Here is a 17698-nt window from a genome sequence, read left to right on the forward strand (position 1 = left end):
AAACTTTATGCTTATATTTGCAGAAACATGCCACATTTTGTTTTAAATTATGAATTAACACTGAAAGCATAACTTGTAAGACTACTCATGGCCAATAACATACTTAATATACTAAAATTTTAAAATCTTTATTATATAAATGGTAAACAATAAGAGGAATGGAATTTCTGAAGCTAAATGGTTTACCCTGAATCACAACACCACTAATATACTATTTCAAATTACCAGTTTCTTTCATTCTTTATCCATATATCACTATATGCAGAACTTCATGGTCTCTTTTCTATTTTAAAGCAGAAATTTTCCATATTGCTAAATAACTCAGAGCATTATAATTTTAGAGACTATGTAACAGTCCATCTAGTTGGTAATCATTTCTTTGCCATTTATTTCATTTTAGAATAGTGTAAATAATGCTGCAAAACACATCTTCAATGTATCCATGTAACATTTTCTTCTTTTAAAAGTTATCTCTTTGTACAGACTCTTAACTATGGAGAACAAACTGATGGTTACCAGATTAGGTGGGTGGGGGTATGGGTGAAAATAGATAATGGGGATTAAGGAGTGCACTTGTTGTTATGAGCAGATGTTGTATGGAAGTGTTGAATCACTATACTGTACACCTGAAACTAATATTACAATGTATGTTAACTAAATGGAATTTAAGTAAAAACTTTAACAAATAATTGTTTTGTACAAAGAACAGATAGGTAGTTGGCAGAGGTAGGGGTGTGTGGGGGGCATGGGCAATATGGGTGAAGGAAGTCAAAAGACACAAACTTACCATTATAAAATAAGTCCTGAGGATGTAATATACAGCATAGTGACCATAGTTAATAATACTGTATTGTACATTTGAAAGTTGCTGAAAGAGTAAATTTTAAAAGTTCTCATCACAGGAAAAAAAATGTGTAACTATGTATGCTGATGGATGTTAACTAGACTTATTATGAAAATCATTTTACAATATATACATATTTCAAATCATTAAGTTGTACACCTAAAACTAACATAATATGTCAATTATATCTCAATTTAAAAATTTTCTTTTTCTTTCTTTCTTTTTTTTTTTTTTACTGGCTGCTTGGAGTTTTTTTTCCACTTGGTGCAAGGTACACAGTTACAAGGTATCAGGAAAGTTTGTGGCTTGGATAATAAAAGAGTGGGGTTCTATCAACTTCTTTTTTTGGTGTTTTGCTATATTGATATAAAAGAGCCCAACTGCTTCTGCTTGCTGCAACCTACCTAGTCTAATGGGAGGGGAGGGGAGGGGTGGGGTTCTGATGAGCCTAGTGCCTTTTGAAGCCTGGTGTTGGCCACTCAAGATTGGAGCCCAGTGTTGGCTTTGCCAGGCTGGCCACCAGGCTGCTTCCTCATGGCTTCCAGAGCTAAATCACAGGTGATTGTCCTGCTGGAGGCCTGGGAAGAGTCCAAGGATTCTGGGGACTCCAACACTGTAGCCATGAACGAGAGAGTAGACTTGTGGGAAAAGAAGCTTGCCTACCAGTGACCAGGTTGGCCTTGGGGAGACCTGTGTGGTGAGGAATGCCTTCCACAGGACAGTCTGCACTTCTGCTGGAACTGTTACTGGAAGTGGAACCCAGGTGGTGCCAGTAATAGTCATGGGTGGCCATGAGCAAGAGCCACTGGAGGGGTTGGCTGCCATGGTGTCGCTTGTGGGCTGGTGGAAAACTTGGTAGCGACCCCTTCCATGCCCCGGCATGGGATCACAGGTGGGGGGGATGGGGACACTAGGCCACAAAGCCCATTTGCCGAGGAGACCACCAAAGGCCACTCCATAACCCAAACACACATGGGGTGCACATGTGCAGTTGCATCCGCTTGTATCGGGGTGCCGTGCTACTAAAAACTTACCTCTTTGAGAAATTTCTATCATTGGTATTACTATCACAAAGGATTATTCTGGACACTTTTACATATTTTAATTTTTTATATGAAAAAACTTCAAAACAAAACTAGGTGAATCTTATATGAATTGGCATGTACCCATCACCCAACTTTAATAAATGATCCATTCATGGCCAATCTTAATCTACTTCCTCACCTGCTCAGCCCTACCCACCAGGGTAGCAAATCCCAGATAGCTGAGTTTCATACGTTCTTTAAAAAATAACTACTATTATCGTATTAAAAATATGAGTAATTTCTGCAGCGCCTGGCTGGCTTCGTCAGTGGAGTATGCAACTCTTGATCTCAGGGTTGTGAGTTCCAGCCCCACCTTCAGTGTAGAGATTACTTAAAAATAAAAAAAAAATGTATTTTAAGATTTATTTATTTATTTTAGTGGGGAGGGGACAGAGGGAGAGACCCAAGCATACTCCACACTTAGCACTGGGGCTCCATCTCATGACCTTGAGATCAGACCTGAGCCAAAACCAAGAGTCTGACACCTAACCAACTACTCCATCCAGGTGCCCCCAAATTTTACAAAAATATATGAGTAATTTCTAGTATCATCAAGTATAACATAAAAGGCCAAATTTTCCTGATTACCTCAAATATGTACACACATTTTTACAATTTATTTCTTTTAACTGGAATCTGTATAATGTCCACATGCTGCAACTGGATGCTATCTAACAAGTTTCTTTTAATCTAAGTTTTTCTTCTCTCTCCCTCCATTTTTCTTGAATTTATTTATTGAAGAAATTACATGATTTGTCCTACAGAGTTTCCCACAATCTCGATTTTGCAGATTGCATCCTTATGGTGTTATTTAAAATGTTTCTATATCCTCTGGATTTCCTGAAAATTGGTAGTTAGATCTGGAGCCTTGACCAGATTGAAGATCGGGTTTTTTTTGTTTGCTTATTTGGCAAGAATACTTCCTAAGTGATGTAAACTCCCATCAAGGAGGCACATAAAGTCTTTTGGTCTCTTTTGATGACACAATGATTACTGCTATTCTTTCTTTGGAAATAGAATATTACCATTTTGCAATTCCTATCATTCCATTTTCATGTATTAGCTGGAATACTTTTATAAAAAGAAACTTGTACAAAACTAATTGGTTACCCTAAGGTGCTGGTTCGTATGGAAAAGGCAGGATGAATATGCTTTCCATTTACTTGCCAATTCTTGAAATAAGCTGGTTCCCTAACAACAGCCTCTAAAGGTAACCAATGAGAGTTTTACTATCATTTATGTGTTCATGGAAATCAGAATATTTGGTATGTTTTTTAATCCACTGCAGCTATTATTCTTACTAATGATCAAATTCTTCCATCTTTGACCAATGGGAACCTCTTTGAGTTGGCTTCTGAGTCCTTTTTATACAATTTAGTAACCCTGAGTAGTCTGTTTTCTGGTATAACAGGTTGTTCTGGCCTATTTTATACATTGCATTCCTAGATCTGGAATTAGCCATTCCTCTAAGGAATCCTGGGATTCTTTTAGCGGGGAGTGATACTTAGAGACTCCCCCATTAATGAACATCAGGATGTTCCTAGCCTTTGCTATTATACATTGTGAACAGTTTCAAACATTTTAATATACTGTCAAATTATTTTATATAAGGGCTATGAAAATTTACACTGCAGCTATCAATTATTAAGTGAAAAACTTTACCATTAATTTCAGATATCAACAAAAGTAAATTCTTGCTTGCAAAAGAGTTGCATATGGTATTGCTTTATATGCATTCCCCAATTATTAGGGGGACTGGATTTTATAAGAGCACTAGAATCCACCAGGCTGAGTTCATTGCTTCTCTCTGTGCTCCCTGAGCATCTCATGTACATTTTGGACCACCACTTTGGTACGTTCAGAATGTTCATGAGGGTACTATATCTAGAAGGACATCCTCTACATAACAGACATTGCAAATTTCTATTTATTATAACAATTTTCTTAAAGATGGAAGTAAAGTATCTTGAAGCAGGAATATCTATTGCTAATCGCTAATTTGCACAAGAGTAGTGTACGGGCTAGTATGTTCCTCCACACCTGGTCTATAATACTTATTTCACAGGGGTTCACTTAACCCTAGTTAATCTCAGCAACCTAAGTGTTGATAGAGCACTCTGCACAAAGAAGGTACACTAAATGCTTAATGAATATTTCAAAAGGTAAATGAGTGTGTAAATAAACTGAGAACTTTACATTCATTTCAAATGAAGAACGTTGTTCATATACTATTCTCATTAATTTCAGTCATTTCTCAGACACTTTTTCTAGGTTCTACACTTTTTTTTTTAACTTGTCCTTTCTATCCACTGTTTCAAGTCTTACTCTTTCATCATCCCTAACCCCATCTCTTCGATCTTCCATTCCTGCACACTTCGCACTCCATCATCACCACTTTTTCCTTCACATCTATAATCTTTTCCTTTTGACTCATGTTAATTGAATGAATAGTTTCCAGAATATATTTACAGATAAAAAAGTAATTTTTTTAAAAAGATTTATTTATTTATTATTTGAGAGAAAAAGGCGAGAGACCAAGAGCTCATGCACAGTGGGGAGGGGCAGAAGAAGAGAGAATCTCAAGCAGACTCTCCCTGAGGGCGCTGAGCCTGACTGGGGGGGTGGTGCTCAATCTCACGACCCTGAGATTGTGACTTGAGCCAAAATCAAGAGTTGAACACTTAACCAACTGAGCCACCCAGGCATCCCAAGAAAATAATTTTTTAAAATGATCTTTCCTTAATGCTTCTTGAAAGTATTACTTGGTTATATATGTTTCTCAAAAAAATACTTAAAGGAAAATGTTTTAGGTGTTATATTTTTAAGAGAAGAACATATTTCTATCTCTGACATAAATTTGTGACTACAATTCATTCTGATTTATATGCAATGGCAAAAAGCCGTGAAATGAGTCATAAAACATTATATGTATGTGTTTATGCTTTATTTGTTTATATTGTTTTTCTCCATTTCAATTAAAAGCTGTAAAGGTAGGGACCATTTGTATGTTGTTTGGTACTATGTCCCTAGCACCTAGAAAAATGCCTGGCATATAGTAAGCGCTATTAAATTTTTATTCATGATAAGAACTATATTAGATACTTTATATTGATTATATTATCTAATTTCATATGCAAAAATTCAATCAGGCAGATATTGTTCTCACTTTACAAAAGAATAAGGATCATAGGATTAAATAATCCAGGGCAACAACAGTTGGTACAAAAATGGCAAAACCAGGCCTACCAGAGTATAAGCCTCTGAATTTGACCACCATGTACCCTTCTTCTTCTCCCTTACTCCGTCCTGCGAAGCTGGAGAAGGTTCTCTGAGCCTTAGTTCTTCCATGTGTAAAATGGGTATAAAAATGCCTTCCCAATCTACCTCACAGTGTTACCATAAGGCTCAGAGAACAACAAATGTGAGACACTTTTCAAATAATATCATGTTAAAACATAAATTAAAAATATTAGTGGAATAAGAATGACTATTCAGGGCAGAAGTTACACACTAAAGACGTCTTGTTCACTAAGAAATAAAAACAAGCTATCTCCAAGTTCCTAAATATTCTATTATTTATATTATTCAAATGTAGTTTCATATTTCCACTTCAAACAAGGAGAAAGCAGCTATATTCCTTCAGTTAATTCTTGTCTTCTCTTCCAACAAGAAGTCAGTTTACTAACTGAAGATTTCAACCCACTAATCAAACCACAACTATATATATCCCTATATGGCCATGAATAATGGGTTTTATGATATGTAAACACCCTTTTAATTATTTTTCATATTATGAAAGTAGAGAGATAGGTAGGAGTCCAGACGTAGTAGCTCAAATTAAAAAATAATAAAATGAAATGAAAGTTACCAGTTCAAACTGATGACTGTCCAAGAATTTTTGTTTTATAAGTTAACATATCCAATGTCATTGAATAAGAATTGTAAGATTCCAATAAATCTCTAGCCCTCATCTATATCTGTAGCATAAGAGAACAATCTGGCTATGACATCTATCAGTCTACTGGTCAGGTGGGTATTCTCCTCTTTATTCACCACCTCCCTGTTCACTGCCCCCTACATACTCCCTACCAAAAAACTTTTTAAAGACATAAGTAGGTTTATGTCTAAATGGAAAATCTTTTACTTTTCACTTTTATCATTATCATTGGTCTACAATGGAACAAATAAGTCATTTGTGGACTGTAGAAAGTTTTATCTTGCCTTAAATGTAGATATATTTCAAAATATTCTTTAACATCTAGAAAATATAAAATGAATAAAATGTGTGAAATTCCAATTTGTACATATATGAGGATTTTACCTGCATACACTGTTGATTTAAAAAGTACTGCAAGTATTAAAAGAGCTGAAGAATGTACCTGAATTTCATAAGCATCATAACTGTAGAGTCCTGTTCTAGAGTTCTCAGGAAATTTATTATCTAAGAAGGGACAAGATGCAGGGTATGCTGTAGTACACCTGAAAAGTACTGTCTTCAAGTTTCCTCTCTATTCCTGTCTCTGGGATGCTTTTAAAAAAGCTGGAAAATAAGTGATATATAACCAATACTGCTTACAGAATCTAGTAAACATCATATGTAAATAACTCTAAACAGAATGCTCTTTTAAGACTAAGGTGACAAATCTTAATTTTAATCTCTGTGGATTTAGCATTATGTCCTTCAAGTACACAGAAAGTTTAAGGAGAAAATTTCAATTCAAGCTATAAAACTCATTTCATTACATATAAATTTCACTAAGTAGGTCAAGAAAACAAGCTAAGACAATCAGCTGTGATATTTCAGATGCAGAATATTCATATAAATTAGTGGATCACAGTTGTTATTTACTCCATAAAAAGGAAAATGCAGAAGTCAACTGAAGACATCATGCTCAGTTAAGTTGTTGTAGAATATGTAATATTAAGGAGTATATAATATCTAAAAGTGGTTTTTTGAGAGTTATAATTCAATCACAAATGGCTATGTTGAGGTTATGAAAAATCACAAAACCAGGAATATTTTAGTTCCTTATTCTTTTCACTAATAGCTGAAGATCTATGAACTATTATCAAATGTTGAATTCCCATTTACTTTTTTTTTCAGTTTGTAACTTATTTTTTCCCATATGCTTTTTTTTAAAGTTTTTATTTAAAATCCACTTAGTTAACATACAGTGTATACTAGTTTCAGGTGTACAATTTAGTGATTCAACTCTTTCATACAACACCTGGTGCTCATCACAACACCTGCACTCCTCAATTCCCATCACCTATTTTCACCCCCCCCACCCCCTTCCCTCTGGTAACCACCAGTTTGTTCTCTACAATTAAAAGTCTAAAGTGAACACGACATCAAAAACTAATGATGTAATGTACGGTGATTAACATAACATAATAAAATAAAAAAAGTCTAAAGTGAAATAAAAACTCTTAAAAAAAAAAGTACTGGGGCGCCTGGGTGGTTCAGTTGGTTAAGCATCTGCCTTCAGTTCAGGTCATGATCCCAGGGTCCTGGAATCGAGCCACTCTTCAGGCTCCCTGCTCAGTGGGAAGCCTGCTTCTCCCTCTCTCACTCCCTCTGCTTGTGTTCCCTCTCTCACTGTGTGTCTCTCTCTCTGTCAAAATAAATAAATAAAATCTTAAAAAAAAAACAAAAAACAAGTACTATGTCAATTGCCTCTTTACCTTCATGACATCTCTATATGACCGGATGGCTGAGACTTTTCTCTTTTCATCTTCTTCATCTTCCAGGCCTTCATCTGCAGCCTCATAGCCTTCATCGTTACTGCCATCAGCTTCCACAGTATTGGCCATGTGATCAATGAGCTGCTCCAAGGGGGGGCTTAACTCCCTTTCTTCATTCTCCTTCAAACCATAGTCCAGTGCTTTATAAATAACAATTCCCAGAGATTCAATAACCTAGGGACATTAAAGAAGGTGATTAAAGGAGATGACTAAACAGCTTTACAGAACTAAATGTAAGACATAAAATAGTATGACACTTAAGCCAGGTTTAATCTATTCCATTTCAGAAACAGGTGACGAATTAGCTTTGAGGAGGTATTTAAAAGTCTCACCTATGCATTAAAACAAAAAAATCCCAGGTGGAAATTTTTGGGTGATTTCTTCAAACCAGTATATACATGAACTCTTTTTGTTTTCTTAGATTAATACTATATACTAAAATCTATATTATCCATTCATATAAAATACTAACCACATTAATTTTCCAAGTTTCCAAAAGATATTTCTGAGATCAGATAGAGCTATCAAAGAACTCTTACACCGGTGTTTATCAAAGTCGATTTCAAAGAAATACCAGGGATCTGAGAGACTGAAAACTCAGTTACTAGTAGCAACTAACTTAAGCTTAAGCAACAACAAATAAATCTACTTATATATAGATACACACTGCTCACTGAGTTCCATTTAATTATTGGAAACATATCTCTCATGTGATGCAAACAAATGAAAGACTTTTTCAAACTCTGATTACAGTGTGGTGCATAGATAATCCTCCCTACCCCCACAACTCCACCAATAGTACCTCATGAAATATGAACCTGATTTAGGAACACCGGGTATATATCACTGTCTAGTATCCCCCTCACAAATGCTCCAGACTTTTGCCAATATAGGGAATTCTACTTTATTCCTCAACATAGCCTTTCTTTTCTACTCAGAAAAATCACATATAAACAGCCCTTCTGTTTTGTTTTGCAATGTTAATGGCTCATTTCACCTTAACTATTTTGTGGGGAAGAACACAGGCAATGAAGCCAAAGATTTAGGATTAAATGCTGACTTTTGGGGTGCCTGGGTGGCTCAGTCAGTTAAGTGTCTGCCTTCAGCTCAGGTCATGATCCCTGGGAGCCTGCTCCCTCTTCCTTTGCCCCTCCCTGCCCCCCCCAGCTCTTGCTCTCTTGCCACCCCCCTGGCTATCTCTCTCTCTCTCAAATAAATAAATAAAATCTTTAAAAAAAATAATAAATGCTGACTTTTATCATTAATCATTTAGTATTAAATCCTGACTTTTAGCACTAACCATTTGACTCAGGGCAAATTATTTATGTTAGTCATGATTTTTCTTATCTGTAAAATGAGTGTCAATGATTATCTACATCTCATGAGATTTTAAGACTAAATGACATTCACATGAATGGAAGTACCTAGTATAGTATCTGACTTACAATAGGTAGAGAGGAAATGTTATCTCCCTCTCTTGCCTGCCCCTAGGTCTCTTTTTTCCAATGCTTATTCAGGTCCCCCCCCACCCCCAGTAAACAAACAAACAGATCTATCCTTTTCTTTATCCTACTTATAGCCAATGCTGTCTTTTTCTAAAAAGTTGTTTAGGTGGTATCAAAGAAAAGGAAAAGTCAGAAGTTTTAAAGACAAACACAATAGTTATTGTCATCATATACACTATAGTCCTTAAAAGCATTCAGGGCATTCACTCAAAAAATCTCCACAAACTGGGTGATAGACATTGGGGAGGGTATGTGCTATGGTGAGCGCTGTGAATTGTGCAAGACTGTTGAATCACAGATCTGTATCTCTGAAACAAATAATGCAATATATGTTAAGAAAAAGAAGAAGAAGATAGGAGGGGAAGAATGAAGGGGGGGAAATCGGAGGGGGAGACAAACCATGAGAGACGATGGACTCTGAAAAACAAACTGAGGGTTCTAGAGGGGAGGGGGGTGGGGGGATGGGTTAGCCTGGTGATGGGTATTAAAGAGGGCACGTTCTGCATGGAGCACTGGGTGTTACACACAAACAATGAATCATGGAACACTACATCAAAAACTAATGATGTAATGTACAGTGATTAACATAACAATAAAAATTAACAAAAAAACAAAAAAAAGAAAAAAAAGTGCCCCCCCAAAAATCTCCACAAAATCTGAAATCTGTCTTATCAAGTGAAATAATATTTTCTCAACACAAGTTTCAAAATGAATATAAGACTTAAAAATTCAACTTCTGATTTTTAAACAATACTGGTTTTTTACTATTTCTCACTGAAAATACAGAATATTTTCATTGATTTGTATAGTCTGACTTGGAACTCTAATCCCTACTTTCAAAGTTGAAAGGAAACAAAAGAAAAAATAAACAATCAGGACCACATCAAAATAAAAAGCTTTTGCACTGTGAAGGAAATAATCAACAAAGCAAAAAGACAACCTACTTTAGATATTAGATATTTGCAAATGGGATATCCAATAAGGGGTTAATATCCAAAAGATATAAAGAACTTCTACAACTCCACATCAAAAAACGGGCAGAGGACCTGAATAGACATTTTCCAAAGAAGACATACAAATGGCCAACAGATACATGAAAAAAATGTTCAATATCACTAATTATCAGGGAAATGCAAATCAAACCCACAATGAGATATCACCTGTCAGAATGTCTAAAATAAAAAAGACAAGAAATCACAAGTGTTGGCGAGGATACAGAGAAAAAGGAACCCTCGTGCACTGTTCATAGAATGTAAATTGGTACACCCACTGTGGAAAACTGTATGGAGTTTCATCAGAATATTAAAAATAGAATTACCATACAATCCAGTTATTCCACTCTTGCATACTGACCCAAAGAAAACAAAAACACTAATTCAAAAGGATATATGTACCCTTATTTTTATTGCAGAGTTATGTACAATAGCCAAGATATGGAAGCAACCTAAGTCCACTGATAGACAAATAGAGAAGGAAGATGTGACACACACACACACACACACACACACACACACACACACAGAGGAATATTACGCAGTCATAAAAAAGGATGAGATCTTGCCATTCCAACAACATGAATGGACCTAGAGGGTATTAAGCTAAGTGAAATAAATCAGACTGGGAAAGACAAATACTGTATGAGTGCACATATATGTGCAATCTAAAAAACAAAACAAATAAATAAATACAGAGAACAAATTGGTGGTTGCCAGAGGAGAGGGGAATTGGGGGATGGGTACAATGGGTGAAGGTGAATGGGAGATAAAGGCTTCCAGTTATAGAATGAATAAGTCACATAAAAGGCACACCACAGGGGCACCTGGCTGGCTCAGTAGGTGAAGCGTTTGCCTTCCATTCAGGTCACGATCCCAGGGTCCTGGGATCGAGCCCTGTGTCAGGCTCCCTGCTCAGTGGGGAGTCTGTTTCTCCCTCTCCCTCTGCCCCCCCAACTCATGCTCTCTCTGAAATAAATAACATCGTTTTTTAAAAAGGCACAGTATAAGGAATATAGTCAATGATATAATAGTGTTGTGGTGAGCACAGAATAATGTATATACTTGTGGAATCACTATGCTGTACACCTGAAATAATGTAACATTGTGTGTCAACTACACTCAAAGAATAACAAAAGACAGGTGCCTGGGTGGCTCAGTTGGTTGGGTGACTGCCTTCGGCTCGGGTCATGGTCCCGGAGTCCTGGGATTGAGTCCCGCATCGGACTCCCGGCTCGGCAGGGAGCCTGCTTCTCCCTCTGACCTTCTCCCCTCTCATGCTGTTTCTCTCTCTCTCTCTCAAATAAATAAAATCTTTAAAAAAAATAAAATAAAAAAATAAAAATAAATAAAAAATAAAGAAAGAATAACAAAAGATAACACATAAAATTAACCATCACAAGTTTACCCCTTGTGAATTTGGCACTCATACACATCTCCTTAGCCTCCTTAAAGTCCATTCTAATATCCTATCAGGTCTGCTGCTTCGGGATAGTGGGAAACATAGTAAGACTAGTGAATTCCATGGGCACTGGCCCAATGCTACACTTTATTTCCTATCGAGTTCCTTGATCAGAAGTAATGCTGTGTGGAATACCATGATGGTGAATAAGTCATTCTGTAAATCCATGGATGGTAGTTTTGGCAGAAGCACTGCATGAGGGGAAGGCAAATCCATATCAAAAGTAACTCTTCCAGTAAGAACAAAATGTTGCCCCTTCCATGATGGAAGCAGTGTAATGTAATCAACCTGCCACCAGGTAACTGGCTGATCACCCAGGGAAACAGTGCCATATTAAGGATTTAGTGTTAGTCTCTGGCTTGATGGCAGATTAGGCCCTCAGCAGTGGCTAAAGCTAGGTCAACCTTGGTGAATGGAAATCTATGTTGATAAGCCCCTGCAAAATCGCCATCCCTGCCATTGTAGCCATGTTCACAAGCCCACTGTGTGATGACAGGGTAGCTGGGAAAGGAGGCTGACTGGTGTCCACAGAACCTGTCATTTCATCCACTTGAATATTAAAATACTTCTCTACTGAGGTTACTCTTTGGTGAGTATTCACATGAGACACAAATACCTTTTTTTTTTCCCCCAGAGAAGTCTATCCACATATCTCTTCCCCAGATTTCCTTGTCACCAATATGCCAATCATATTCCCTCTAAGCAAAGTGCACAACCAGGTGTACTTTTCAAAGTTTTGCCCACTGGGAGGATTTCCCTTCAGCACTCTCCTTCAGGGACATCCCTGAAAGGGGCTACATGTTGCAGCTGTCCACTTTCAGGTGGCACCTGCATATTATGCAGAACCATCTGTAAACCAGGCCCAAGTCTTCTATTCTTCTGTCAACTGATTGTAGAACTCCCCATAAGGAAAATAGGTATAGACTAGGAAAGAAAAGGGAGGATAGCAGAAGTGCATTTGGGCAGTGCTTTCAGGGCCTACTTGCACCCAATCACATACATACCACTCCAAAGGATGATGCAGTGCTGCTATACTCACCCAACTTCATGGCTTGAAGGGTCAGATGATACCCAGTTCATGAAGGGCAACTCAAGTCACACGGTAACTTGGTGGCCCATGGTTAAGTGTTCAGTCTGTACTATGGCCCAGTAGCAGGCCAGGAGCTACTTCTCAAAAGGAGGATAATTATCCACAAAGGATGGCAGGGCTTTGCTCCAAAATCCTAAGGGCCTGCACTGTGATTTGCCTACTGGCGCCTGCCAAAAGCTCCAAACAGTATCTCTATCCACTGCCAATTTAAGCACCATTGGATTTGCTGGATCACATGGCCCACGAGACAGAGCAGCTTGCACAGCAACTTGGACTTGTTGTAGAGCCTTCTCTTGTTCTGGGTCTTCCTCAAAACTAGCAAATTTCTGGGTCATCTGGTATGGGCCAGAGTAATACAATATATTTGCAGGAATATGTTGCCTCCAAAATATAAAGAAGCTACTAGTCATTTTGCCTCTTTTTTGGTTGTGGGGTGGGGGTGGGGACTGATGCAACAACTTATCCTTCACCTTAGAAAGGATATCTCCATATGAACCACATCACTGGACCCCTAGAAATTTCACTGAGGTGAAAGTCCCCTGAATTTTTATCAGATTTATTTCCTACCTTCTAAAACACAAATGTCTTACCAATAAATTTAGAGTAGTTGCTACTTCTCACTCACTAGGTCCAACCAGCATAATGTCATCAATGTAATGGACAAGTATGATATCTTAGAAAAGAGAAAGGCAATCAAGATCCCTGTGAACTAAATTATGACAGAGGTCTGGAAAGTTGATACTCCTCTGAGGTAGGACAGTGAAGGTGTACTGCTGGCCTAGCCAGATGAAAGCAAACAGCTTCTGGTGGTCTTATTGACAGGTACAGAGAAAAAGCATTTGTCAGATAACAGCTGCATACTAGGTACCAGGGGATGTGTTAATTTACTCAAGCAATGAAGCCACATCTGGTATAGCAGCTGCAACCGAAGCCACCATCTGGTTAAGCTTACAATAATACAGTGTCATTCTCCATGATCCATTTGTCTTCTGCACAGGCCAAATAGGCAGGCTGATTACAAATGTGGGAATCACCACTCCTACATCTTTCAAGTCCTTGATGATGGCACTAGTCTCTGGAACACCCACCCCCCCAAAATGTGCTATTGATTTTGGTGTACTATTGTTCTAGGTAGAGGCAGTTCTAGTAGCTTCTACTTGGTGTTCCCCACCAAAACAGCTTTACTTCATTCGTCAGGGAATGAATTTGGGGATTCTGCCAACTGCTGAGTATGTCTGTTCCAATTATGCATTCCAGAATTGGAGAATAACTAGATTCAGGATGGGTTCACAAATGCACTGGCCTCTCTGTGAAATGGACCTGAACTACAACCCCATAGATCATCTGACCTCCATAAGCTGGTAGACCACAGTGACATTTTGGGTCTATTAGAATCAGTATCAGTTCAGAGCCAATATCCAGTAGTTCCCAAATAATCTGACTAATTCCTTTCCCCAGGGCAGTGCATCCCCTTTGGGGACGGCTGGAAGAAAAATTAACAATGCAAATTTTTGGCAGTGTAGAGGGGTCCTTCCTCAGCAGGACACATGGCCTCTCCTTCATACAACAGGTTCTGGGTCTGTAAATGACTCAAGTCTGGGAATTGACTGAGGGGTGTCATGACTGTGTTTTTATGATTCAAGTTAGACTCTTGTTCACTTAACCTAGAACTTTTTCTGCTTACACAGGTCAAGTAAGAATTCAGTGGACTTCCTATCTATTTTACTTCTAGGAACACCATGATCAAGTAGCCAATGCCATAGGTCTCTGGGCATCAGACTATTCTGACTGCTGCTTTGACTCTATAATTCATTATGATAACCAGATCAACCCTGCCTGTGGTCACTGAGTACCACCACTTGGCCTCTGCACTCCAGGATCAGTATTTAGGTTCCTCAACTCAGTGACTGCAGTGCCCCTTCTGTAAAGTCTAACCCAAGAAAAATGATCACAGAGCTCTCCAAGGATGCCAGGGCCCCTTATAAATTTGTTTCTCACCGTCATGGTAAAAGGTGTGTCTACGCAGACATTCCCAGAGTGGGAGAGTAGATCTTAAATGACAAATACACTCTAACATTCTGATCTTCTTCATCATCTTACTATAATTTACCTTTTCAATCTAGTTTTCTTTTATTATTACTCATGCACACTGTCGTCCAACTGTACTGATTCCTTACTCTTTCCTTTATTTGCTCTTTACTTTGTCTCTCTGACATTATTCAGTATTGTTCCTACTTTCTACATGAACTTTCTCCTCTACTTTTGTATGTCCAAATCCTATTCATTTTTCCATCTCTCTGCTCAAAGGAATCTCTTCAATAATGACTTGCTGACCCTGATTAACAGCTGTCAGCTGTTACATCACATTACAGTCTCTACCCACTGTTCTTCCTTGAGGAAAACAATCATTTTTTTCCTTCAAAATCACCATGACATTATCTTGTACCTTTATATGTGGTCACTTCACTTTTTAACTTGGATTATAGTTAATTATGTACATATCTTAATTCCACAAAAAGATTAAGCTCCTTGAAGGCAAAATCCTCTATAATTCATCTCTCTCTTTACATTATTTTATAAATAGCAAAGACTTAACAGTTAATGAATGAATGAACCAAAATATAAATTCTTTCCACTCAGACTTGTATGGTTTAAAGTTGGATATGGAATTGATGGACATAGGCAAATATATCTGTCACTTCAATCTTTCTCATTCCAACAGACCACTATAGTGGTGATCCAGCCCTGTATAGCCTCTGAAACTTTCTAGAGGGTCTTCTCTTAGCTCAAGGATAAACTAAGTCTAACCTGGTTTAAACATCCTAAATCTAGTCACCTTTCCTGATTTAAATCTGAACCATAAAGTAGTTCCATATTTAACCAAACCTCTTGGGAATACAGCATAATAAGGCTGGGCATTATTAGACTCACATGTACACCAGGTGACTCACTACCTCCATGGACTGAGGGAACTTCTAATCTTTTGCTAAAACATAAACCGGTTTTTCAGATAGTCTTGAGCTATGGAATAGGGGTGACCACAGAGCAATAATCAAAGTATAACTGTACCTAGACATACCAGCTTGCCTAGATATATACTTACCTATTCTCATTTTAGAAACTCACTTGCTAAAACCTCTGGAAATGTTAAGGAAACCCATGGGAAACAGCAGTGTCAGATCTAAAATATTCATCTGAATTACCAGTCTCCAGGCAGCTGGAAAATAATCGTTCATGTCCTGTCACATTGGCACCACTCCCCCTCCACCCCTGCCCCAGACACTTCCAGAGACTCTAACATTCAATAAAGCTTACAGGAATTACAGTATAAAACCTTAAAGTTAAATGGAACAAGTGAAGCGCACTAGAAAGTTGTGGTTTTTAAGCCTAACCAACTGATAAAGGGTGGAGAAAAGAAGGCATTGAATAAAACCACGCATTCCAAAATCTGAGGCTGCCACATCATCATGACTAATTACCTCTCAGTGGTGATAGCTGGCCATAAAGCCCTACAGCTCTGGGGTAAAGAGACACATGAATGGAACTGAGTGTTCTCTGGCCTCTAGACAGCCGTGCCATCACTGAGGGCAGCCTCACTAGAGAACAAGAGCATACCGACCACCACCAGGGTTTCATGTAAAGCACTCAGGGTTGATGTAAGCCCACCGAGCCCACATGCAGTCTTCCTCTTATGCTAACCCACTTCATCTGGCCCTTCTCCACGTTGATTTGTACTTCCTAAAAATATTTGAGTCCATATTTGTCTCCTTTACTAGAATGAAAACTTCTTTAGGACAGGGATCAAGTATGATTCTTCCTGGTATCTGCCGTGGTGCCTAGCACTTTGCTTTAGAGAGTATTTAAAATCTTTGCTAAACACATGTAAGTTATATAATAGCACTAAAGTCTTTAATGCCAAGTCTGATTAAATGGATACAATCTATACAAGGTTGTCAAGCAAGTACCTCAAACAGCAGCTGCTACTGCCTTCACTATCATGCCTCATTGCCGACAGCCCCTCTTCTCCAGCCTAAACATTGAAAACAGTTGCTTCAACTCTTCAGGTCCCTTTGCCAATCAGATGAATGAGATTTCCTTATATTTGTATAACATTTTATTAGGAACATGTTTTCCTTTATTTATCACAATCCTGTGAGGTAGACATTTTCTCCACTTTAAAGATGAGAAAATTTAAAACAGGGTCAATAAACTGTTTAGTATCAGTTAACAAGTAACAAAGCCAGGACTCCAACCGGGCTTTGCTACTTAGGAGCTTCCATATCCAGAATTCTACTGTAACCAAGCTGCACATCCAAGCATCTCCTAGTCTGCCAACATTTGTCCAAAATGTGGCATACAGTATTAAATCCTATTCCACATGTAGTACAATCATCAAAGAACACAAAAGATGGGCATCTTCTTTGTTCTACATCACATACTTCTATAAATACACCCAGTTTTATATTCAGATTTCTGTTAAACCATTAAATTGCTGACATTTTAGGTTTACATTCAACCACAGTGACAAGTAATACACATCACATAATAGCTATCTTTCTATCTTAATAAAATAAGTGAAACATAATTGTAGCTAGTGTTTTTAAAGAGGTTATGTAATCCTGGTAAAAGAGTTTTACATTTATCTCAAATCTATTTTATCTTTGTATTTTGATCAATCTTTTTAGCTTAGGAACATCATTTAAAATCTAGAGTCTACCAGCTAATTCATTTACTATCATTTCTAAACTTATAAAATCTGCCAATGTGGGTATGCCTTCTGAGTCTTCATAAAATTGATTTAAATGTTAAATAGGGTAGTTGCAACTAAGAAGCCCTCAGAACACCAGAGACAGTTTTCTCAGGCTGACATTGATTACAATGCAACCTTTACTGATCTGACACTTCTCTACCTTTCTCACAAAAATATAAAAGATTTAATAAAATTTCCTGCTGCAATCCCTAAATACTAACTATG

At 37.7% G+C, this 17698-nt stretch overlaps 1 protein-coding gene and 1 pseudogene across 1 annotated transcript in view; both read right to left on the reverse strand.

Moving 5' to 3' along the window:
* SPIRE1 (spire type actin nucleation factor 1) overlaps window positions 1-17698 on the reverse strand; it is a 208912-nt gene that overhangs the window by 116104 nt on the left and 75110 nt on the right. The window contains exon 3 of the mRNA XM_028089379.2: window positions 7615-7848. Within this exon, the coding sequence (XP_027945180.2) occupies window positions 7615-7848 (234 nt within the window). The remainder of the gene's footprint in view (window positions 1-7614; window positions 7849-17698) is intronic.
* LOC148162284 (pancreatic progenitor cell differentiation and proliferation factor pseudogene) lies at window positions 1324-1669 on the reverse strand (annotated as a pseudogene).

This window comes from Eumetopias jubatus, unplaced genomic scaffold (genome assembly GCF_037043125.1).
Source record: "Eumetopias jubatus isolate StellerSeaLion01/CBP00866 unplaced genomic scaffold, mEumJub1_p1.0 scaffold_16, whole genome shotgun sequence".
Classification (NCBI taxonomy): domain Eukaryota; kingdom Metazoa; phylum Chordata; class Mammalia; order Carnivora; family Otariidae; genus Eumetopias; species Eumetopias jubatus.